The 26,427-nt window shown below is 38.6% G+C and overlaps 2 protein-coding genes across 8 annotated transcripts in view; one reads left to right on the forward strand and one right to left on the reverse strand.

The window, feature by feature from the left end:
* LOC6524527 overlaps window positions 1-13,358 on the reverse strand; it is a 61,474-nt gene extending 48,116 nt beyond the window's left edge. Inside the window, exons 1-3 of one of the 6 annotated variants that reach the window (XM_039377644.2) lie at window positions 13,180-13,358; window positions 12,226-12,432; window positions 542-2,125 (exon numbers count right to left, since the gene is read on the reverse strand). In XM_039377644.2, coding sequence (XP_039233578.1) covers window positions 542-1,061 — 520 coding nt within the window. In that variant the 5' untranslated portion in view covers window positions 1,062-2,125; window positions 12,226-12,432; window positions 13,180-13,358. Of the gene's footprint in view, window positions 1-540; window positions 2,126-12,225 lie in introns of all 6 variants that reach the window. The other 5 variants (XM_039377647.2, XM_039377646.2, XM_039377643.2 and 2 more) reach the window with 5 other exon arrangements.
* A 2,001-nt stretch (window positions 13,359-15,359) lies between these two features.
* LOC6524528 (mediator of RNA polymerase II transcription subunit 1.1) lies at window positions 15,360-17,957 on the forward strand. 2 transcript variants are annotated; one of them, XM_015190258.3, is made up of 2 exons: window positions 15,360-16,080; window positions 17,115-17,957. In XM_015190258.3, exons 1-2 carry the CDS (start codon window positions 15,562-15,564, stop codon window positions 17,742-17,744), a joined length of 1,149 nt encoding a protein of 382 aa, XP_015045744.1. In that variant the 5' UTR covers window positions 15,360-15,561; the 3' UTR covers window positions 17,745-17,957. The 2 variants fall into 2 exon arrangements, with proteins under 2 accessions (XP_015045744.1, XP_002100385.2); XM_002100349.4 differs by lacking the exon at window positions 15,360-16,080 and adding an exon at window positions 16,386-16,929.
* The last annotated feature ends 8,470 nt before the right edge of the window (window positions 17,958-26,427 follow it).

Below are 26,427 nucleotides of genomic sequence, written 5' to 3' on the forward strand. Positions count from 1 at the left end.
AAATAAAAACCACCTCTGAAGGAGATGCAAAACAAACTAGTGACGAATGATGATTTGACATTCAACCAAATATATAAACTAGGTAAAATTCGTTCATGAAATCAGAGAGATTCCATAAATTCCTTCTTGAAATCAGAGAGAGCTCAGTGTCATTTGTATAGGTGCGTTTCGTCACTATGTGATGCACTTTTCAGTAGAACTTTTACATTGTTTCATGCTTTATAGTTGTACATTACGGGAAAACTATGACTCATGCCACCCAGTACGTCCCCTTTTAGCCACACTGAAGGTGAGTGGAAAAGTGGGGAAAGTGGAAAACTGGCTGCCAATAGGCTGCAAAAGACAGCAGACAGGAAATGAGCTTTGCGGCGGAAATTTACCGCGTTGAGGAAATGGTTGCGTTTGATTGCCGCTGCCTGCCGTTGCATTAGGATGCTTCTTCTTTCCTCCAACTCCCCCTCCCCCCCTTACACCCACCCCCCCCCCTTTCCGACCCACCCTTTGGCCCAGTTTTTTTGTGGCCAACTTTGTCACACTCACCTGTGAATGGATGCTGCATTTGATGGCAGGCGTTGCTGATACGCGGACATGTTGGAAGCCTGTTGCTGTTGTTGTTGCTGCTTTTGGTGTTGCTGCTGCTGCTGTTGTTGCTGTTGCGTCGCTTTATTTTGCTGATTAGAAATGCTGATAGATGATTGATGCAAATGATGGGACGTTGGTCCATTATCATGCTGCTGCTGCTGCTGCTGATGTTGTTGCTGCTGCTGCTGCAGCTGTTGCTGTTGTTGCTGGTTGCTGCTGGCAACAACACGTTGCTGCTGATGATGCTGCTGCTGCTGATGGTGTTGTTGCTGCTGCTGCTGCTGCGCACCGTTTGGTGTGTTGTTGTTGCTGCTGCTGCTGTTGTGGCTGCTGCTGCTGCTGCTATTGTTGTTGTTATTAGTGTTGCTAGTGTTGTTGTTGCTGCTGCTGCTGCTGTTACTGCTGTTGTTGTTGTTGTTGTTGTTTGTGGGCGGCGGAGCACCGACCTGCACTGAAGTGGAGCGTATAGCTGCTTCCATTTCATGCCGAACTCTTTTGGCTTAAACACTTGTTGTTGGCCGCAGAATTGATTGATTTGCTTGTGGTTGTTGTTAATGTGTTGCTGCAGTTGTTGTATTTGTTATTATTACTTTTGTTGCTGCTGCCGACAGTTGCAACATTATTGCACTGCGACATTCTCTCGGAAGTGCCCCACAAAAAAATTTCGCTTTAAAGTTAGCACTTTTTTTTTTCTGTAATTTCTGCAATTTGTGTAATTTGATAACTTTTCTCTTAAAGTTTAACTAACTTAACTTTGTGTAAGTTGCTGTTGTTGCTGCAACTGGGCAACTGCAACAGTTGCCTTAATGCGATTGCATTCTATTTTTCATTTATATATTATATATATTTATTTTGGCTGCACTTTTTCTTTGCACTGTAAATCAATTGATTGGATATATATGTAGAGATTTTTCTTTTTTCTCTTGCTTTATTCTTTTTTATCTTATATATTTACACACACACTGCGCTCTGTAAGAAAAAATATGTTGGCACTAAATATTATTTTCCATTTCATTTATTTATCATTTCATCATTTTGCAACATTTTTTTTTATTTAATTTCATTTTTTTTGTATTATATATTTTTATTTTGTTTTATTTGTTATTTGCATACACTTCACTTTGGGCAAATCATACAACAAAAATGCGAAAAAAATATGATTGTGTTTGGCATTCGGCAATTTAACACTTTTAAAAAAGTAAATCTCGGCAATTCCGATATATGTAGATGTGTGCGTGTGTATGGCATATATATAAAAAATAAGCTTGGATTTTATAATATGATTATTCATTTTTTGTTAATCCTCCAAACGAACCGAGCCAAAAAACACGACAACGAAAACGAAACGAATTTTTCCATTAATTAACAGCTTTGCACACTTCTTTTTTTTCCAGCTCGCTTGCCATCTTGCTCGCTCACAGCTCGCTCTATCTCTCTCTTTAGCACAAGACGACACACACCGAAAAAAAATAGGGGGCAAAAACAAAAGAAGTTTACTTCTATTTTATCATCCATCCAATCCGTCCCGTCCGTCCATTTCGACCTGCAAAAAACGAAAGAAAGAGAAACACACTCTGATTAGTTGCAAAATATCAACACACAAACAAACAAGTTAACAAAAGGAAAAAAAAATAAAAAAAAAAGCAACAAAATAACGATAGCAGGCATAGCAGGTAAAATGATTAGAAAATCGATAATGGCCATAAATATTCCAGCAGATAATGTCCCCCCGCCATGACACAGCTCCCAAAAACACCCCACCAAATCGAAAAAAAAAAAAAAAAATTTCTGCGACCGGTTTGAAGTGCAGAGCGCATTATCGCGTCTGCGATTATTTCTGTCATTGAATTGCCACAGCCATCGCTACTTATGTTATCGACCCGGGGAGCTTAAGGTATTGCTATATCGGTACATATATTAGCATTTATGGCATTTATGGCCAAAAGTCTTCTAGTTTGGGAAGCAAAAGTACTGTTAGTTAGTGAGTACTTCAATGGACAGCGATTGCACTTGATTGAGTTATCGATCGATTATTTCGATTATCAAATATCACCAAAATCGCTGCCAAGATTCACAAGTTTTGATTGGAAACTAGCTAGCAACACGAATTGGAAATTGTCTATTCTGTATAATATACATACATACATATGTACATATTTTCAATCGGCGTTTTTGCCATAACTTGGCCAAAAATGGCTGCACAGCTGAAACAAAGACTGTTTTGTGCTGCTAATAAACATAGCTAACTATGTCTATCCCTACTTTTTCGATATTTGAAAAAAAAAAATTTCACAAATTTTTTCATTTTCGATAAGGGGTACCATCATCAAAATTAGCGAAAAATGACAATAAATTAGCAATTTATTATTATTAAAATTAGGAATTTTGTTACGAGTTCAACGAGATATGGCATTCCACTTTTGGACAACTATTTTCACCGCTATCGAAAAAAAACGGATTATTTTTTATCAAAAAATCGAAAAAAATAATTTTGTAAAAAAATCGGATATTTTTAATCGGCGTTTTCGCCATATTTCTAGATTTCTCAGCTTTTTTCTAATGAAAAACCCATGTTGTTAAATAAAATGAATTAAATTTTTTTTGATTAAAAAATTAATTTGTTTTATGTTAAAACATAATACGAACATCATAAAATAAACAAAACAAATGTTGCACCTTTCTGTTAGTGCGTTTGATACATCATATATCTTATTTAAAGATATAATTAAAGATGGGAAATCTAAAGGTCATTTTTAATAATCTCCATTGTCAAGCAAGTATTTTTGATGATTACTAAACCACTGTTCATTAAATTCGCATTATTTGTTTGAGATAAAAAGCATTTAATGATTAAATTCATATTCACTGACTTTGCTTGAAAGCCAAGCAAAATGATTCAACACATAATATATTTTCGTAAAATGGAAACCGAAATTTAACTAATATCTGGAATTTGCTCATTAATGGTTTACGATTGGTTTTGCCAAATTGGTTTGTAAATAATACTGTGCATGATGTGCAGCATTCATATGAGAAATGCAATACATTTTACACAGATATGTGTGTACATGATATATATTACATATATTACATATATATACATATATAAATACTTATATCTTATTACTCTAAAACAAAAGTTAACAAATCATGTTCCCGTAACAATAACTTTAATGCAAAAGTAATTCATTGATATGGAAAATTAAATGTGTACTATAAATATGTAAATAGCATTTGGCAAACATAAAGTTCTCATGTATTAGCTTGCATACATATTTTCACCGTTTCGCATTTTCCCTAATGGAAAAATTGAAATTTCATGAATTGCGACTGCATGGTTAAGCTGCACTTGAATTATACAACTTTTACCCATTCCCCGCGCCCCGCAAACTCTTTTTTTTTTTTGCTTACATGCTGAATTTATTTCAACACCCGATGGAACTGAAGCACTTTAAAAGCAGAACTCATCAATAATTTTTCGCCCACTCATCTATCATTCGATAGCACACATACACATGCACACGGGCAGATCGACAAACAAATACATATGTACATAGACGGCTATGTACATATACAAAAGGAGATATATGGATGTGTGTATGTTGGTAAATGTGTAGGAAAAACAGAGGAAGACAGCTGCCCTGGTAGAAAATCATGGGTGCTGAAGTTTGGCAACGTTGCCATGAAAAACTCTCCAATATTTCTGGCCACATGTTTTTCTGTTCTGCCTCTGACGCTGCCAGCGTCGCAGTCGGCGTTTTTATATTCTTTCCCGCCCTACACACCCTTCCCACTATCCTAAAGCACCCTATCCATCAACTTTTCTGCTTTATTTTGTTAGTTTTGCAATTTTGCAACTGTGTTTGCTTTTAATGAAAGCAATTAAACTGCACGGCTGCAAATAAAGAAAACAAAGCGGAGAATGCGAGAAATGCAAACAGACAAATATACGAATACATATAGTAAATTAAATTCACACTACGAAAATTGAATTCGAATTTAAGATGTGAAAATTAAGCACGAAATTCCAGTAAATTATAAAGTGAAATAGAAGCAAAAAACGTGAAACAACAAAGAGCGTAGGAAAAAAAAACCCAGCCAAGCAGACGAAAGCAAAGTTGCCAAACTTCACGGGTCGAGAAAAAAGAACTAAGTGATGGGGAAGGAAGGGTAAGGGGAGAAAAAAAACTTAAGCACGCGTAAGATTAAAGCAGCGCTGTTGCCAAATTTCACGAGCAGCATGGCAAAAAGCAAAAAGCAGAGAAGCACAAAAGCAAAAAACAGCCCCAGCGCAAACAAATTAATAAAAATAACAACACACACACACACAACAGCAGACGACGGAAATATACATGTATATATGTATGTGCGAGAAAAAAAAAAGAAGCTTAAAACTATACGAACAAAAATAAATGAAACTAGGAAAAACAGAAACATAAAAGCAGAAAAAAAACCAAAAAACAGAAACAAGAAAAAGCCAGCAGAGCAGAATTATAATAATAATAATAATAGCATACAAAAGAAACCACAGTAGGTACTCCAAAAGCAAGACCATGAAATGCTGATTTCAATATTTTATTAATGAGATTTACAATAATTATCTGTTCAGATATGTATACGAATTTATTTTAGCGATACTAGCGAATTATATTATTAAGTCCGAATATTCAAGTTTCATAATATCGCTTTTCGAGGGCTCGTTGTATCGAGTGCACACAGTACACAGAAGAAACCAACTTGAAGAAGAAGACGAAAACGATGCCGAGGCACATGTTTGAGAGCGAGCGAGAGGGAGAGGCAGATAAGGCACTGGAGCGACGGAGTGCCACTGCGCGCAAGCGAGACAGCAACACGGGGGATCTGCGCACAAGTCAAGCGGAAGACAGAGCGAGAGAGCGATAGCAAATAAAGCAAGCAGTAATGGAGCACAGAAGACAGGCCAAGAGGGGGGAGCAGGGACGAAAGGATGAAAGGGAAACAAGGGATGGGACAAGGAGAGACGGTGTAAGGAGGGAAGAGGCCACTGCTGTGCTGAGGTTGAGCAAAAACAGAGAACATACATATATACATACATTCTAGGCCACAAAAATGTGCAAGTCATTTTGGGGAGGATTTGCAATTAAGTTACGTGCTATTTATCAATTCCTGCATCTCACGCCATTATTTCGAAATTAAGCTTATCATTTTGAGTTTTAAAGAAGTTCTTTAGTATTATAGCATATCAATGTTATTTTTATAACGTTTTTTATCATATCAAAAATAATTTCTATCATCACGCTACTTTTTTCGAATTTTCTGTGCATTTGACGCTATACACATGTTTAAATACGCATAGGTAAATCAAATACACATGTATATTATTAGAATAAGGCAATTTGATCAAAATAAAATAACAGCAATTACACAGGTGCTATTATTGCGCACACCGCTGTGCATGCGTATGTATGTGTGTGCTATGCCAAAGCAAACAGTAGGCGGCATGGCGAATGGAATGGAAAGAGGAAGTGTGGATGTGAAGCGATGATGATGGCGGGGGGTAGGTGGAATTGAGAGGGGGGCGGGGGTATAAAGAGACATCGTGCGCAGGAACGTTGTGTGTGTGGGTAAAAGAGTGCGGGTGACGCAACAGCAACAACAAGTGCAAGGCGGCAGAGCCGTTGGCAACTGAGTGCCGCACACAACACACACAAACACACACACTCACGCGCAGACATAAAACTCGCAACGTCATAAAACGAAGCGGACAACAAAGCGACCAAGCGACTAAACGACGGACGACGCGACAAAGCGACGACGACAAAACGACACGACTACCAATACAAATACAACGATTCCCCAGAGAACCAAAATTGCCCGCAAGAGAGAGCGAGAGCAAAAGAGATAGATAGGCAAAGAAGCAGAGTGCAAACGGGATAGGGCGATGCTCTCATGCCAAGTTGTTTTTGTTGGCTGCTTTTATTCTTGTACTTTTTAACCCCCCACCCCCACACCTCAACCACACCACCCAGCCAACAACAACAATTTGTTTTTATTGGCTTTACTTTTTGGGCTATTTTCTGCATTTTCTGCGCTCTTTCGACAATTTAAAAGTTCACGCAAATGCAATGCACAATAATATGCAGCAGAAAGGAAAAAGTTAAATATTTGCCATAAACACACGCTGGAATTGAATTGAAGGTATGTACACACTTACATATTTATGTAAGTGTATGTATGTACATCTGTTACATGTATGCAGATACAAAATACTGGGGTCACGCGTTTATAGGTTCACTTTTTTGCGGACATCATTTAAACAATTGGATAATTCAGCAATGAGGATCAAGTAGGCAAATCAATTATATAGTTTTACGGGATTTCCGTTAACAGCGTTTGCATTAAAGTAACAGCATTTTTAACTGCACTATGCGCGGAAGAATAATATTAAAAAAATAACTATACATAATATGTACATATATGTCTATATATTTATGAACATATAACCATGAAAATTATGTAAATGGTTACATTTTGCTTTTGATGTTCCTTTGCCTTTTAGGAATTCTTTTTTTCTTAAATCGAATCTTCTTTAGTTTCCATAAATATGAAATAATAACAAACAGCTAAGCTAACAGCAAAATAAGCAAATAAACGATTTTGTTTAATATTCTCAGAGATGTGAATACAATAAATTAAAGATTTACTCGTGTGCTAGCTCCCGAAATTTGTTGGCTTTTATTTTGGCTTCCTCTCAAAATAGCTTAATTCATCCAAATGAAATGCGGCAACAGCGCATTTCGGCTCCCACAAAGTGCAGCAACAAAAGCGACTCAGTGTGCGTGTGCATGCTCGTGTTTGTGTGTGTGTGTGCATGTATGAAAAATGATAGGAGACCTACGGGGAGAGAGGCGTGGCGAAGAGAGCACGATAAAGAGGTTGAAAAGGTGGGGTTTGAAAGGGAAGACGTGGGGTAGGTAGAAACGGGTCTAACGAGTAAAACGCAGCAGCAACAAAAACAACAGCAATAAAAACGGCGCGCAAGGTGAAACACGTACAAAAGAAAAAAAAAAAATATAAAATAAAAAACCCATATTAAGAGTGTGGGCCTGGGGGGGAGGAGTGGCGGAGGTGCGCAGCAGCAAGAGGGAGGGCGGTATAATAATAATAATAATTGTGGAGCACACACACACACATGCACTTACGCACGCATGCTTTTGACTGTTTTATTCATGCAGATGTGTGGGTGGAAAAGCACACACACACTTGCAGCCACATGAATACATACTGCAGTTCCACAATTCATCGCTACTGAAAAACATCACAAAAACCATCGCCTACGCCAGCAGAGAGCCAACTGCCTCGGCTGCACAGCCGACGCTCTCTCGACTCTCTCTCTGCCAAAAATTTAAGGCAATGAAAAGGAAATGTTATTAATCATAAGGATGATATTTCAAACAAAGTTATCACATCGTAGGAAACTTTAAATTTGTGACATGCGGACATTTCTAAGAAGCTATTTTCCTGAGAAAATTATAAGTAAATTATTTTAAATTACATTTTTATTCCAATTAATGGATAGATATTTATAGATATTTTATATGTTATTTTGCTTATATTCCAATCCTATGCGTAATAAATAAATAATAGGTTACATTAAAAATACCTATCGGTATACAGACAGAAAATAAAGCGAGCAAAATAGACAACCAAAAAAAAATCACGAGTAGGCCGAAAGCAATTTATTTCAGATAAGCGCCGCTGCCGGCGTTGCAGTCTGCGTCGCTGCCCCTAGGCCTGCCCTCTTCTTCTTCTTCTTCTTCTTCTTCTTCTTATCCTCCTGCCACCACACCCCTCCCCCTCAGCAACAGCAACCACCAACACCCCCCAATCTTCCATTTCCCTTTCCACTTTTCGGTGTTTTGGCCAAAGTAAAGTATTGATTTTTCGTTTCGTTTCGAGCTTTAATTTAGTGCGCCTGGCTTTTTATTTTCGGTCATTTTATAAGGGGGCGTATTAAGACACAGTGCGGAGCGCAAAAATATGTCCCGTTGTTTTTAACTATATATGTAGGAACATGGGGGTGATCATGAAATATGATATGATGCACTTTAAAATGTATATGTATAAATTTTCAAAACCATCATGCATTTAAAATTTCAATTATTTTTTAAAATATCAGTAATAACGACTAGTTTTTCACCCTCGGCTGTACATATTTCTATTTTTCCCGCCAATGTGCATGTTGTTTTTGTGGCGTGCGTGTGCTTTATCAGTTACTACTGTGCTTGTTGTTTTTGGCCCGGGAAAACGTGTTTTTCACCTCAAAGTTTTCACCGTAGGTTGCATTTATTTATTTTTTTTTTTTTTCGTTTTTATATATGTATGTATGTTCCTTTTTTCGCAAAAACACGCAAATATCTGCACACCCAAAAAAAAAAAGACACGCAAGTTGCAATTTTAAATAGTGCAGCGCAAAAATAATAACAAATAGTGCAACGCAAAAATAATAATATTGCAATATTAACCGCATATGCGGCACATGTGGTTTCTGCACTTTTGTAGTTTTGCGAAAATAAATCTGCGCAGAATTCCAAATTCTTCTTAAAATAATCGCAAAAGGGCTGAAATTTCGCTGACTAGACATTTTGAATGCAATTTAATATTGTTTTTGTTTAGTCTTCACAGAGCGGATATAATACCTTCTAAAATGTTAAAGGTGCAGAAAATATACAAACCGAAAAGCTTTTCTTAGTCATTTCTTCGTAAAAGATCTGCAGACAAATCTTTGAAGATTCTTCAATATGTTCTAATATGTTTTCAATTTAGGAATTCTATTTAAATTTAATATATGTAACAACTCGACGAGCCAAAAGACTTTGGAACACGTTAGATGAATCAGCAGAAGAATCAGCAGTGAATCTTCTGAAGCTTTCCAGTTTCATACAATCGGTTTCTTCTGGTCGTTCTCCTTCTTTTTCTCCACCGTCTTCTCCTTCCCACTTATTGCCGTTTCTGCGCTTCTTTCAGGTTCAAGAACATTCGAGGAGCGGTGGGGAGATAGTGCGAAAGAGCGGCTAAAGAGCAAGCAGAAGAGGGAAGAGGGAAACGTGAAACGGGGGCGACGAATGGTGGGGGGGTGACGAAGTGGAGGGGGGGACATAGCGAAGAAGGGCAGATAAGAAACTGGCGAGATAAGAACAAGAGCAAAGAATTTGCTTTTAAATTACTTTCACATGTTCAAAGTTTGCCGAATGGAATTATGAGCATTTTGCGCGAATTTCGGGCGAATGAAAAAGTAAATAGAACAACAAATATAAAGTAAATGTATGTATATATGTACGTATGTATAGATGTGTACATGTATGTGTGCATATGCGAAGGAGGAATGATCTACTTTTGCTTTGGGGAACAAAAAAAAAAGAAATACAAATTATTGATATAAACTTTGACTTTTGCGCTGTGCTTTGTTTCGTTTTGTGTGTCTTTTTCATTCCTTTGTTTTAATTTCTTTTACACATTTTTTTTTGTTAATGTTGTATATTTGTGCTTTATGGTTTTTGCCGCTGGCAAACACAAAAATTCCATTAAAATGCCAAGTGACAGTTTTCATTCGTCACTTTCTTCTTCCTCTTCTTTTCTTTATTTCGCATTTCCAGTTGCATTTTTTTCCACTTGGAAACAACATTCCTGATTCTATGAATTGAATTGATATTTAATTGAAATTGATTTGAATGCACATTTTACTGCGCTACTGATTATTCGCCATGTGACAAAGCAAATATTAAAATAAATTATACATTTTAATAGTACAACAAACATTTGAAAGTCTGGTAACTTTTTGATTCTTTCAAGCACATGTTTTTTGCAGCTTTAACCTTAGAAAATATTGGCCATCAGGGGGTTAAAGCGAGTGCCTAAACACAAGAACGGTAATTTCGTGTTCTCTGCGATTCTGTTTTCTCCTTTCATCTCCTCTTGTCATCCGTAAAATAAAAGCAAGGTTGCCAAACTTCAGTCGTACGTGAATATTTTTTTTTTATATATATTTTTCGTGTGTGTTGCGCATTTCTTTTGTCGTTCTTTTTTTTTATTTTACTAACTCTGTTTTTTTTATCCCCCGTTTTCATTGTTGTGTGTCTTTCTGAAGGAGGAAAAATCAATATGCGGATTGCGATTGCATTTAAATGAACATGAAAACGGCAAGACAACAAGAAAATCCACAAGATATACAAACATACAGTTGGTGCTAAAAATTACCCGTCTTGAAAATGTAAAATAAGAAAATTGCATTTAAGTTTCTTTTTTAAACCTCACTTTAAACATTTACTTAATTGAAATGCGTTTTCTGTTTAAAAACACATTTGTTTAAAACCCTCAAAATGTTGTATACTTTGGTATGTGTATATGTTGTTATATTTTGTGTGTGGCAACAAATAAAATGCGGTGAACGAAGCTAAACAAAAAAAATATAATAATAATAACCGGTTTAACAAGAAATTCAAATTCTACCTATATGAAATACAATCATATGTAAAATAACAGAAAGCCAAGAATATATATGTATATATATGTATTATACATATATTTTTACATCAATTTTAACGGGAGAAAAGAAATTAGTGAAACAGACATAAAGAACACAAGTCATATTTGCATAATTGAAATGCTAATGAAATATTCGAATAAATGTATAGAAGCTGCTCCAAAGGCGAAGCCCTGAAAGTTATAAATAGCTGAAACTACAAATGTATGGAGATATATGCCGCATATAAGGCGTTGGAGCCCAAAAAAAAAAAAAAAACAAATAGCCACAAAAAGGGGGAAAAAGAAGGGAAAATACTTGATTTTTTGGCGCCACACGTTTGGAGAAACGAAGAAGAAGACGAAATGAAAAAACACATGTCAATCGGAATTTCAAAAACTAATTCAAACCAAGTTGAAGAACCAGAAACCAAAACCTTTAAGAAACCCATTTCGATTTCGGTTTCTAAGGGGGATGAAGATGATGATGATGGTTTCAAAACCAGTTGAAACGAGAAATTTCGGGGTTACTTCTTGTTTTTTAAACACAAGAAGTTCTAATTCAGTTTTAAAATACATATGTATGTAGATCCCATACAACTGCCTCATTTAGAAAACGATTTGTTTGAGCTAAACGCCTTGTACAAATACAAACTATCATTTCATGATATATGATATCTTCCTATTGCTAAAAAAAAAAACTAATGGAAAGTCTTTAGTTCTATGCATTTTCTATATACTCTGTAATAGGTTTTTAAAATATATCGCAACAATTTAATAAAAGCTGCCTAGAAATGTGCTGTATTTCAATATTTATAACCAATCTGCATTGTCTTTATTATATTATATCTTTGTTATTATATCTTCTATTTATTATACAATGTTATATTGTTTAATATATAGAAACGAGCACACTAACACATGTTATTACTTTTTTAAAGCATTGCAACAAACTAACATTAACACAATTTTTAAACAATAGACCATGTTACTAATTTAGCTGTAGTACATATGTAATAACTTTCACACTTTAAAAAAAAAGCTTCACAAAACGTAAATAAAATGCATAAAGTTTATGTCTTTGCTAATTTCACTAATAGAAACTAACGGTAATTGAGTAATTAAATAATTAGTTATGCTTACCCGATGGACGTAGAATGTTGGCTAAATCCGCGATGGGAAAATCCGTGAAAATCCATTAAAATCAGTTTTTCTCCCTTAACTTTTCTTTAATTTATTAATATGCAATTGCATATTTTTGCATTTCATTTGCTTTTCCTTGGAAAAGCGGCACAAATAACGCGATAGCTGGATTTCTATCAATTTTCTTGCGCATTTTCAGTAACGTAACTATAAAAAAAAAATTGTTTACTTTGTATGCCACATATGCATTTCATATATTTATGTATATATTTCTCTTTCTATCAAGCAAATAACGATTATTTTATAATTTGATATTTCATTTTATTTTCATTTTTATTTCTTTTTAGCACAGGGCGTTGTCGGGCCCAAAAAAATTGTTTTTTTTTTCGCATTTCATTTTTTTTATTCGTTGCTTTTGGTGTTGCGTGTATGTGTGTGCGTGCGTGCGTGCGTGTGTGTGCGACTTTTGCTTTATTGACTTTTTTGTTAAAATGTATTAAACAACAAAAAATTAGAACACACGCACACAAACACGTTTAGAAATTTTTCCACTTTAATGCGAGAGAGCGAGCGAGAGAGCAAGCGAAACGGTGGCGAGAAGCGGTGGGAGAAGGAGCGAGAAAAAAAAAATCGCGACGCAATTTTTCTTCTTTTTTTTTTTCTTTAATTTCCCTTTTCATTTCGATTGCATTTTATGGCAACTTTACAGCTTAATGCAATATATTCTTTTTCGCATTATCTTTGGCTGGCACGCACACACACCCACATAGAGCCACACACACACAGACACGTACACACACACACAGGCACACACGTATGCATAGAGAAAACCGCACGAATAATTTTTTTTTCCACACAAACACATATATTGCTATATATATATGTATACGCATATATATAAGAATATGGCATTTATTTTGTTACTTTTTCGCACGCATTGCGCTGCACATTTACCTCGGTTAATTTTCGTGAATTTGTTATAAATAAATTCGCAACGTATATGTTATCTGGCGCAAACGTCGTCAATTTTTCACATGCTCTGGGCGCACCAAACACCCGAGTTTTTAGCCATTGAACAACGACATCGAAAACGGGCAAACGACACCGTCAACGGCAAACGGCAACGCAGCGCCGACGACTAGCGGGGCAGCGCCGTCGGCAGCGACGTCTGCAGAGCGAACCGCAACCGCGGCAGATGTTGCCACCGTTTTTCGTCTTTCGTTTTCGCGGTTGGCACAGTCGCCCCAGTTCGAAAGTCTGTTTATATATAAAAATGTATGTATGTATGTACGTACGGGGTACGTTGCAATGTTGAATGGAAATAGGAAAATGAATAATAAGCGGAGTGGAAAATGTTGGAATTTTTTTTTTTTTTTTGCCAAAAGTGCACTATTGAAATGATCTTTGCCCAGCGAGCGAGAGAGAGTGAGAGAGCAAGAGAGTGAGTAAGAGAGGGACAGCGTGCAATGTTGCCTGGCAATGCTGTGCGCCGTTAGGCGAAACGGTGCGACGTCGAGCAGCGAACCGTTCGCAACCGCTGCGAGCCGCTTCGAGCCGTTGCAAACCGTTTCAAGCTGTTTCGAACTTCTGGCCGGTTCGAACGTCGAGCCAGCGCACAGTGACATCCCAAATTATTGGCCACTCTGCCGGTCAGGTTGAGAATGCTAATCAATGTTTTTTATGAATTCAATGTATTTAAAGCACTCGAAACAAGTTTAATCATGCACTATCTGCCACTAAAAACAAGGTAAAAGATACTTTACTTACTCATTTAAGTTAAAAGATTTATAAAGTTAAATGTCTAAATTAATGCATAAACTTAAGTTAGTAAATGCCTATTTTGCTGCATTATCTGAAAATTCATAGTTTGCTTAAAAATTTAAATCGCATTAAATTTACTTTTAATTAATTTATAATTATTGCGTTTGATAAGTTGATAAGAAGTTTGCATTTTTCAGCGCTTTGATTTTTGTTCTTGCGTACTTGGCCCCTCCCCTCGTCCAATGCCACCCCCCTCCGCCCGCTGGAAAATTTTCAAACATCTGCGTCCATGTGTTTTGTTTTTCCACTGCTGTTTTCCTTTTGTTGTTGTTGTTGTTGCTTTTGTTTTTGCGTTTTTCCGTTTTTGTGCCTTTTTTGTCACTTGCCAATTTGCAGTGAAAGTGAAATTCGCTGAGCGCAGGCGGTCGGAAAAGCGGGCGGGGTTACGCGGGGTCACGAGGGAGAGGGGTTGTGGGAAATAGGGGGGAGGGGGGCGTTGGGCGGTGGGCGGTAAGAGGGCAACGGCCAGCCTAAGCGGAAAAAAATTGAGTAGAACACACGTGCGATTTGCGATTTGTGATTTGTGATTTACATGCAATCGCTCAATTTGGTTGCAAGTTCGCTGCCACACATCAAACCGATTTTCGATTTTCCGCTCTAATTTTGTTAATTTTAATTAATTAATGGTAACTACACTGCACTGTAGTAATGAAAGTAACCTATTAAAATCCAAAAAATAAAATATGTATCCAAATGTGAACAACATTTACATTTTCTATTTTTTATTGAATAGAATTAATGACACAAATTCGACTATTTTAAATAACAAAACTTAAATACATATAAAACATTAAACATATGAAACGTGATTTTATTGAATTTAACTTAAGCAACTAAATGCTTTATTTATGTTTTAGCTTTAAGTTGAATTGTGCAAATTTGTAGACATGAAAATCGCGCAAATACATTTTAAGTACATTTGCGCTTAAGATTTGTTGCTATTAATATTTCCGCTTTGTTTTTTGTTGCTTTGCTTTGTTATTATTAGCCCTCTTCCTCTGTTAGTCCTCTTCTTCTTTTAGCCCTCTTTCCTTCCGCTTCTTCATCCTCCCCATTTTCTACCTGCCCCATTGTTGCTGTTATTTCAGTTATTGTTGTTGTTTTTGTTGTTGTTTGCAACCGGCCGGCGGTAGACGGATTTCGCTAGGCGCGCAACGTTGCCGCCTTTCAGTGCGAGCAGCAGCGCACACAAAACCGGCAACGTCGCAACATGTTCGAAGCGAACTGAAAACTGGCAACGCCGCGCTCGCTTGAAGCCGCAAGAGCAAAAACAGAAACAAAAAAAAAGAAACGAAAAATAAAACAACAAGCAAATGCTGCAACAGCGACATTTTATAACAAACATACACAAAAATAACAGAATAAAAATAAAATAATAGAGCGGCGACATCAAAAAGGCCGCTAGCACACGTTGCACTTGCATGACATGCCGCATCAAACAGCCGACGAGCGGAATAAACAAAAGAAAATAGCAACATCATACCGACAAAAATGTTGTACATACAATAGCCCGCAATGTCATACGCTATCATTCAGCGTCAGACCGTTGACGACGAGCGTGAAAAGAGGTGCGAAAACAAACGCGAAAGCAAAAGCAAAAGCAAAAGCAAAGGAGGCATTGACAAACGAACAGACGTGAAAATGTCCCACGTGGGCGCCACAAACCTGTACGATGAGCCCGAAATCATGGAGGAGTTCATCAGCTGCTATCAGCACTTCACCGCCCTGTGGGACAGCAGCACGCCCGATTACCTATCGAAGCAGAAAAAGGAGCCCGGCTACCAGGAGCTACTGAAGATCCTGCGACGCGTCAACGGCGGCTGCACCGTGCAGGATGTGAAGCGTAAAATAAACTCACTGCGCTGCTGCTATCGTCGCGAAATCAAGAAGGTGCAGGCCTCCGAAAGTGGCTATCAGCCGCGTCTCTGGTGGTTCCATCTGATGGCCTTCCTCAAGCCGGTGCTCAACATCCAGTCGCCGGTCAGGGTGAAATCGGAGAGCCTGGACGACAGTCTCGATGAGGCCAGCATCCAGGTGAGTTACGACCATAATGGGGACACTACTAGGGGTACTTTCGAAGGGGAATGTGATTGGAAAAAGGATAATGTTAAAATGTTAGGTTATTTACAAATATATAGCAAATAACTTTGTGCTTGCTTCTGATAAAGCATGCTTACATAGATACATTTGTACATACATATGTATAATGTGATATAATGGTATGTTAATGGTATGTATGTAAGTGCAGGGAATAGAATCGAATCTGTTTGAAACGCGTTGGACGCGGTTTGACGTCGGTCGTAAGAGAAATGAAACGCTTGGTCGTACGACCAATTTGCGGTACAATCCACAGTCGGTCGTCGGACATCAGACATGTCGCACACACACACGGCCATCGAGTTTTGGAAGGAGTTCCTCCACATGTACCGCTCGATGCCCGAACTGTGGCTGGTGCGCAGTAAACTGTATCGCGATCGCCGCCTCAAGGTCGAATCTTATGGGCGATTATTGGCACTGATGCGTAGGTCCGATAGCCATGCGAATATCCATACACTGAAGCGAAAGATTAACAATTTTCGTACCTCGTATCGGCGCGAATTGAGAAAGGTGCTGGATAGCGATAACACATATACGCCATCGCTATGGTATTTCAAAGAGCTCGATTTTCTCTACGAACTGGAAACGGGTGAACTGCAACTGGAGCACTCGGTGGCCGCCGAGCAGGATCGGGACTTGAAGGTGCTGCAGCATGAGGCAAATATATCGGTGGCATTCGAAGCACACCTAGCGGAATCGGAGGAGTCACTGTGCTTCATGCAGCAGCGGGAGAATGGAGTGGATAACGATAACGATAACGAGCAGGTGCATCCGTTGGACGCCGAAGTGAGTGATGATATATGGGTGAACTTTATAGCGAGGTTATGCAGGGGATATAGATCTGTTTCATAGGTAGATACATTATGTTACATCAAGTAGTACAGCCACTATTACATCAAGTGTTAAATTAAAAATTACATCAACTATTACATCGAAATCATCTAATATACGCCGTTTTCAACCATTTTCAGGACGTCGATATGATTTCGGAGACGTTTCAGAACGAAGAGGATGTGCTGCGTCTGGATACTGGAGAGGTCGATGGCGATGTGGAGCCGGAAGCGGAGCCAGATCACGAACCGGATACGGAAAACCTGGGCCCCGTAGTGGAGCACCATGTGGATGATTATCGGGGGGACATTTCATTGGCGGGCAGCATCAAGAACAATGCCTATCAGACGGGCTCTTCGCACCTGCGACTTAACGCCGAATCGCTGGCTTTGGATAAATCCGGAAGACGTATCCGTATCCGGCGAAGACGCAGCAGCAATGACAGCGTATACGGCGAAACGGCGAGAAAGCGCAGAAACGAGGAGACTCCAAATAGAGATAGAGATAGGGATAGGGAAAGAGATAGGGAAAGAGATAGAGATAGGGAGATGGGGGATAGAGAGAGGACGAGGGAGCGAGACAGAGACAGAGAGCTCGATAGCGAGAGCGAGCACGAGTGCGAGCTTATCGGAAGACGAATGGCCACCCACTTCCGGCATATGCGACCGGATCAACGGCTCTACGCCGAACGGATCATCAGCGAGGTGCTGGTCTACGGCCGTATGAATCGCCTTTCGTTCGAGGCGCAATTTATACTGGGTCAAAAATAGGTAATACCATGCGTAATATCCTTCGAGGAACATTGAACGAGCCCATATTACACTGTACATAGTTCTATTCGATGCTATTCGCATGTTTACATCCTAATTTACATTGCTTACATACATAGGTTGCATAATTGAAAGCCTAAACCTTTTTTTTTTTTGCAATTAAGCACTTGCAAATGTTGTAATTATTACCAAATAAACCTATTATGAACAATATATTCATTGAACTACTTTTATTTGGCATTACGGTTTTACAAAATGATTTACCTCAATACCTAAAATAAAAGATTGTTTTGATTGATAAATTAATAAATAAAAAAAAATATGATAGCAATAATAAACATTGCGTGAGTAACACAAATAAATGTATTAATTAATTAAAGCAGAAGAATCCAAAATAGCTTAAAGATTGCGTAGTTAAAGCGGAAAATGAGAAAGAACCGCCTGCAACGCAACGCAAAAGAAAAAATATGTACAAAAAATACAAAAATGGCAAATGTAAAGCAAACGGCTAAAAGCGAAAATGCGTTGCACAAGGTAAGGGGAAGGGGAAGTGGAAGGAAAGGGCAAAACAAAAAGGAAGAAAGCAAATAAAGGAACCGGTTTTTATTCATTTTAAATTTGAGTGAGTGGTTCTGCATGCGGATCCCTTCCCCTCTTTGCCCCCTCACCCTTCCCATCCAGCGACCAGCACATCTTGTTTTTCAGCCTGCCTTCTTTCTTCCACTTTTTCGTCTTCATCTCCTCCTTATACTCCGTCTCCTTCGCCTTCTGCTGATTTTTTGCTGCTGCGCTGCTTTCTGCGATTCTTTTATTTCAGCATTCATTGCCTCGTCGTTTCGTCAGGTTCTCTCTTCCTTCTTCACTCCTTCTTATTGCCCTCACTCGTTTCTTTCTTTCTTTCCTTTTTTTGGCGTTTCCTTTGCTTTAGTAACTTTAATTTGTTGGCATTGCCATTGCCGTTATACTGCCGTTCCTCTCTTTCTCGCAATCTATCGCACCCGCTCGCACCGTCTTGCCCTTTCACTCATTGCTCTATTATCGCTACACAGGAAAATAAAATTGGTGGCTCCAACAATAATATTATGTGCATACTATATCAAACTAATAATAGTCTTTCAATTGCCAAAAATAACTTACTAAAATAAAAATAGATTAAAAGAACATTTTCTTCAAATTACTTACATATAGGATGAATTATTAGTAGTTTTATTAAGAATAATGAAATTCGACAACTTTTTGCGCTGTGTAGCCACTATGCCGTTGGGGTTTCTTTTCTGGATCTTTTTTTTTCTCCTACTTCTTTCCTTTTATTTTTGGGCATTTCGTTTTTGATGTCGTTACAGTTGTTGTTGTAGCCGGCATTAAGCCGTCCCGGGAAAAAGAACAAAAAAAATAACAACATTTTGCCAAATTACTGTCCCCCAGTTATGTTGCCTCCTTTACCCTTCCATTCCGCATGCACGCAAAGAAAAGCGTGTGTTCGTTTGTTTAGAAATACAAGTTTTGCACTGCTTTTTAAGCACTTTTTATATTAATTATTATTTATTTTGTATTAATCAATTATTTTATTCATTCATTTTATGATCATTATTCATGCTTTAATACGATAATATTGAGGCACATCGATTTTTTGACAAGTGCATAGAAAATGAAACTTGTAGTTTCTGGAAAATTCGCATGTTTCAAAGTTTTGATGTCCTCTGCGTGCTTGTGTGTATGCGTGTGTTTGTTCATGTGTGTGTGTGTGTGTCGCCATTTGCCTTTCTTAGCGTCTTTGGTTTTGACATTCTGCTTCCTGCCCCCGTCGCCCCGCCAACCAACCATCACCTTCCTCACCGCACCCCTTCGTCAACCTTCACCACCGGCAAACAGTTTTCGGTCGTAGTCAACCGCATTAATCCATCCCCATCTCGGCGTGTGTGTGTGTTTGTGGCACAAAATGAAAATGGCAAAACAAGGTCAAGTGTAGGGAGCAAAGTTTGTTCGAGTGCACACACACGCACACACAAACTACATACAAATAAGCAAATAACACAAATATGAAAAAAAAACATTAAGTTCACATCACTTTTTCATCAAGCGAAGCTCTTCAGAATTATATGTACATACATAAGAGTACATTACGTACATAAGTACTTGTACATATATTAGTATATATTTATTAGTTATTTATGTAATGTGATTCGTTATTAACAAAGGACCAATAATAAATGAATTGACCAACAATTAAATGAGATTTTATTATTTTTAGAGCCAAAATAAATGCAAAGAAACGTTTCTTTCAGTTTTCATTCTGTGCTTTGTAGATATATATGTGCTATTTAAATTCATACATGTACGTACATACATATATATGTAGCAAGTGCTCTCTAATATAATTAATTATAAATTTGGTTTATATTTGTATTTGGGTTGTGTATTCTGCCTAAAGTTATGAGCCCAAAAGGGCAATTGAAGTTTTGGGCCTGTGAGTCACGTTCAACAGGCGCAGTCGACGGCTACGCCGGCAGAGGCTGAATTTTGAGGTTAACTTTTTGACGACAAAATAATTTGCACAAAGGTGCAAAGTTTTTTTTTGCGTAAAATTTTTGATGCTGTTTATTTAAGTTTCGTGTTGTTGTTGTAGTTGAGAGCTGAACCTGACGGATTGACAGTCACAGTCAGTCGCGCTGCCCGGGCCTCTGCTGGCGTCGTCGTTGGCTGCGCAACGACACCTGTGGCTATGCGAAAAAGTCGACGAAAAATGGGGATAAATAAATGAAATAAAATAAAACAACCCTCGTCTGAGATTTTGCTGCCAATTTTTCGCAGGCCTATGCAGTAATTTACTCTCTCTTTCTCTCTCTCTCTCTCTCTCTCTCGCTGTCTCCCTCTTTCCCTTTCTCACTCCCTTTTCGTTTGCCCGAAAAAGGTGTGACGTAGAAACCAAAACACACACAACCAAAACAAAGTACAAAAAAAAAGTCGCAAGAAAAAAGCTTGGGAACAGCAGCTGAATGTGTAACTAACATACACACACACACACAAATTATATACCAATAAAAACACACAGAGACACACAGGTACGCAAGCGTTGCAAAAAAAGGAAACCTAAATAAAAAAATTAAATGGAAATTTCTGATATAAAACACACACATAGTCGCACTCACACAGCGGAGCCGAGTGAAGTTTGGCAACGCGGCGCCGTAAACGCGCAGTCGCCAGAGAGGGACGCCGGCAGACACAAAAACAAACAGTAGGCAATGTCGCACGCGTGAGTGAGACGGCCAGATGGCGAGTGAGGCGGTTAAGTGAGAGGGCCAGTGCGTCAGAGAGTGCCCTGTGTTGTTTTTGCGCAGCTCCGCACGGCAACATCGCACAGTGGGACATCTGGCACATATCACGAATGTATCTATGTTAAATAAAAAATATATTAATTTTATAATAATTATTAAATTTAGGTAGAGTGATAAATAAGCATATTCTCGTAATTGGTTATTTCAATTATAAATTTATTAATGATTATCACGGCAAGCTACAGCGTGTTTTTATTTAAATATTACTCCACTGTGCAACAGTAACTGGTTCACAAGAAAAGAGAGCAAAGAGCAAGAGGGGGTTGCGAAAAAAAGAACAGGTACCCCTATGTTCAATTTGATAAGTTCTGTAATTTAAATTTAAAAAAATACACGTTTATAAATAGCACAATCCCATAATACTATTATTAGTAATATTATTACTTTCATTTTTGAAAGATTATATAGCGATGCTTGTACACATGTATTTGCTTTTTATAAAATTGCATTTCATATTTTGCGAATTTCATAAACTAATAATCAGTTGGCTTGCCAATTTCGCTACTGGGTCTCCGTTTACCGCTTGGTTGCCTCTTCTTCTTGCGCGGTCTTCTCTTCTGCACCACGTCCCACGCCATCAGCAACTCTCGATCTCTTCCTCTTCGCGTTGGTACACAAAAAAACACAATTTTTTTCGCTACAATTTGACACACAAAGCAGCTGTCTGCATAAGCTCCGCACACACACACATTGCACATACATCCATTGCATACAAACATACATACATATATATGTACATCTTATATATCTCACGCTGTGTTGCCATAGATACAAACAGACTCACGTAATTTATATATGTGCATATATATACATTTGTATGACTGAGCGGAAGGGAGAAGAGGCTACGGTGAGCGGGAGAGGGCTATTTGTTATCTACTGCGCATTGTCTTGATGTTGTTTGCGTAGTTGTCTGTACGTATGTAAGTATGCATGTATGTATGTATGCATGTTTGTGAATGCGAAGATGAAGCAGAAATGGAAGAGAAAGAAGAAGCACGACAGCATACCAAATAACTAGCGCAGACGTAAAAGGGGAAGGAGAGAGCGAGAGAGGGAGAGCTCACAAATTAACATGACACGACCAACGTCAACGACAAAAACAGCAACAACAAGTCAACAGAACAAACCGGCACATTCAACTTAAGCACACACACAAGCACTCACGCATACGAAGAGTAACAAGAAGAAGAAGATGATGATAAAAAGGGACACTGAGTCGTGAGTCAAATGCGTGCGACAGAGAGGGCAACATGCGAAACGAAAAACCAAACGAAAGCGTAGAAATAAATAAAGCAAAAGGCACACGGAAAGAAAAAAATGACTTGTAATATAAACCTACAAAAATAATCCATAAAACTAACAATTACATTATACACTTTAGTTTTGATATTTGAAAATAAAAATTCTAATACATGACCATTACCCGTGCAAAATAATTGCGCATAGCAATAACTAAACTTTTTGTCACAGTGCAACTAGCTTGCCAGCAAAGGTCTGGAAATAAGAATAACAAGAATAATAATATGAAAAGCGAAATAAAATGAAAGCATACGCAGCGTGGACTGCGAAATTCTTGGGGGTTTGGGTTTGCTTTCGGGTTTCGGTTTCTGGAGGGGTGGAGGGGCAATGGCAGGGAAGGGGCGGGCGGGGCTTACGGCGTAGGATTCTGGCGTAACCCGAAGCTGGACATCGAAAAAAAATTCGGAGACCTGCGGCAAAAAAATGTTGGTGGGGGGGGCTGGTTTTTTATCGAGTTTATAAGGTAGCTGGGGCTAAAAACGGGTCAATCAACGTGAGGGGTGGCAGTAGGGGACGGGGGGTGAACTTAGAGGGGGTTAACGTCTCATAATCCGCTTAAGATTCAGCGAACATCAGCGGGGTGCACCACGTGCTAAAAGTTTTTTCCTATTTTTTGTTGTTTCTTCATTTTACCTGCCAGTTATTCCTTTCGACTGCGCGCTGTGAATCTGGATGGATACCATCCCATGGCATCCAACGTATCCCCAATGACCGCCCTTCATCTTCTATTTTGGGTTCGTGACCACACGGGAGTGTCAGAGTAACGTGAGTGATTTAGGTAAGGTATGTATGTTTCTTGGTTTAGTTTTCAACATTAAGTAAGCTGTCCAATATGCATCAGTAGATAGGAGTTTAGGATATCCTAATCCTCTATAATAATGATGTGAGTTCGTTTTAAAAATATGAATATGTGTAAATATACATATGTACATATATGTAAGTCTCAATTATTTAATAACATTAGAAGAAAACAGCATTCCCAGCAATATCTGACGCCAAATGGATAGCAGATTACTCCATTGTTTGATATCTGTTTGCCTGGAATTGATAAGTTCAAGGTCTCAAGTAAGCAAAAAAAAAAAGGGAGGTTACTTTCCAACGGAGTGTTTGACGTCATTCTGCGAAACTGTCATGTCTTTCATCCCCAAACAAAAACCCTTCAATTTTTTGTTCTCATGGCAAAGTTGAAATAACGTAAGCAATTTATTGGGGTTCGGATTCATCTGCTTTAAATTCTAAAGGAGAGGTTTTAAATTATTATTATTTGAGTTATTGAATTTAAATGAATCGTTTGCAAAATGAAAGGATCCAATTGAAGGCCCGAAAGTGGGCTCCAATAAATAAATAAATTATGTTTGCATTCGGTGCCAGGTTCCATAGAAGTACACACACTAATGGACGTATGGTAGATAAGGTGGAATCACACGTATGTATATTCCCCCAATCGCAGTGGCTGCGATCATTTGCTATGAAAGTTGCCATGCCCCCCTCCCTGCGGCCATTTCCTATTTATAGCCAACCCCTCCCACAGATCCCCCACTTAAATACACATGTCAGTTCGTTTCGAGTGTTGTTGTTAATTTTTGTTGATGTGTTTTTATTTAGATTTTTTATTATCGCGCGCGGGTTTTTATTTTTCGGCTTATCACTTGTCCCACCTCCCGTTTTAAACTATCTCTCTCTCCCTCTCTCTCTATTTCCCCCCTCCCATTTTCGCCCACAATTTAAGTTGATGTGATCTTTGTTCGCCGCGCGGCCAATTCACAGTTAAGCCATATCTACCAAGATGTCTGCGAAGGGGGTGTGGAGGGGTAAGAATTCCGAAGGAGTAAGAGACGGGAGAGCAATAAACCTAACCTGAATCTACAACAACTGGCTCTTCTGGAGGGTGACATTGCAAGAGAGAGAGAAGCGAAAAGCGCGGGGAAGAGAAGAAATGAAATAAATAAATAAAGAAAAAGAGAAAGAAAGGGGGGTGTGGTAGGGGAGGGAGAGGAAGAGGAGAAGCCGAATAAGCGCAAAGTAGCGGTGACAACAAAAACAACAATAAAGACGACAACTAGAACAACAAACGACGGTTACAGCAACAAACAGGTACAGTGAACACCAGCTAAGTTACTAATGTGTTTTTAGTAGTTAATAGAACAAAGATAAGTGATAGAAAATTTGTGAACAATTAAATTTTTTTGTTATTCTCTTAAAATCCATTTTTATATGTGTATTATTTTTATGTGACCTTTAGTGCGGTGCCCACAGTTCCATTGGCTTGCCGGTTTTGCGCGCGTAATCGATGCTGCTCCATCCTCAGCCCCCACTCGAAGCCCCCCACTTTCCCCCTCTCGCCGTCGCACCAATCCAGCCATATAGAAACCGCTTTACGATCTTGTATTACGTGTTGGTGTGTTTTGCATGCGGTCGGTCGCCCCTCTCTGTTGTTTTTCCCATTTTACTCTGGTTTTTGTCTGTGGTGTGTGGACGGATCGGTTTGCTTCTTGGGCCGACTGAATAATCAAGTCACAGTTCCAGTTCCACCGCACTCCCCACCCCACCCCACTGCCCCACCCCATCCCCATCGCATCCATGCCTTCGGTCAGTGGCTCGGCCGACACAGCAACAACCAGTTATATATATAGCCATATCCACATACATATACAGTACGTACATGTGCGAGTGTACGGGACGGGGAACCGGTTTCCTTTTACTGTCTTGCATATTTTTAGCAACAAGTTGAAAGAGTTGGCTCGCCAAATGGGCACAGTCAGGCATCGCAAAACCGAACCATCATCTATTGTTCGCAAGTCTTTACATACATATATTGTAGGATTTTAACAACACCTTTCATTTTAGGAGTTTTTCATTAGTTATAGTAAATGTTGAAGAATGTAACCTACAGACCATTTGAGAAAATATTGCAAATTCCAATTAAAGAATGGGGCCTGTAGCCGACGGCGTGAGGGAGATGGTAGCGGGTGTGCGGGTGGGAGCGAGAGGTCGACAGTAAAATTATAATGAAAACGTGTAGAAAGATCGACTGCGATCGGCATTCGCGCTTGTAACGAAACAGTTTTTATTCGCAAAAAATGCAAAAAAAAAAAATACAAAAAAAAAAGAAACAAAAAACTTAAAAAAAATAAAACCGAATCGGCAAACAGAAAACAAGAAATACAACAAAGAAACCTCTTGCGGCTGGTGTGGGAGGGGCTAAGAAAGGGGGGTGGGGAAGGGGGTAGACGGATGCCACAATAGCAATAGCAATAGCCACCGCAAACATAGCGCTGCGTCATTGACGTCGGCAGAGACGCGAACAGCGGCAGCGGCAGAGGTGACGCCGCAAAACAATTGCCGGCCATTGTTGTCGTTGTATTTGTATATGCCGTTGTAGTTGCTATTGTTGTTGTAGTTGTAGCCGGGACCCCGACGTCGCAGTCACTCACTTTAGCCCCAAAAGCAAAGGGCATGCTCGAATATGGACGCGGGTTCAACGCGGTTTAAATAACTGAACCTTCTAGCAGTGGAATTCGAATTGAGGTTAGGTTGAGGTTCCCTACTCGGGCGCCAATGCATTTTTTGCCAGCTTTATGTTTTAAAAATTACTTTTCTGTTTTTAATAGCTATTTTTGATTATTAATACCTTTATTTAGTCCTATACAATGCATTTTTTTTATTTTAAAATAATTTTTTTATAAATATCATACGCTAATGAAAGCTTTGCTCGAAAACTATGTATAAAGATATTAGGATACATATAAAATAATAAATATATAAGCACCTGTAGCACATGTTAATCTGATATGACTATTTTCTAAAATAAATTATAATTGAAACTTTTTTTTTTTGAAAAAAATAATTAACGACAGGGTATTTTCCTATGCACCAAGCTCTTGACTTCGCTTTTTGTTTTCTTCAGTTTTCTTAACATTTTGTTACATTTGCCTTGCCATTCATATTTCTTTTTGTTTATTGTTGTTTCCAACAACAGCAGACACTTGTGAGGGGGGTGAGGGTTTGGGTGGGGGATTCTGGTTCGGTTGGAGCGCCGGAGGGAGAGG

Source organism: Drosophila yakuba, chromosome X, assembly GCF_016746365.2.
Source record: "Drosophila yakuba strain Tai18E2 chromosome X, Prin_Dyak_Tai18E2_2.1, whole genome shotgun sequence".
In the NCBI taxonomy this organism is placed as follows: Eukaryota; Metazoa; Arthropoda; class Insecta; order Diptera; family Drosophilidae; genus Drosophila; species Drosophila yakuba.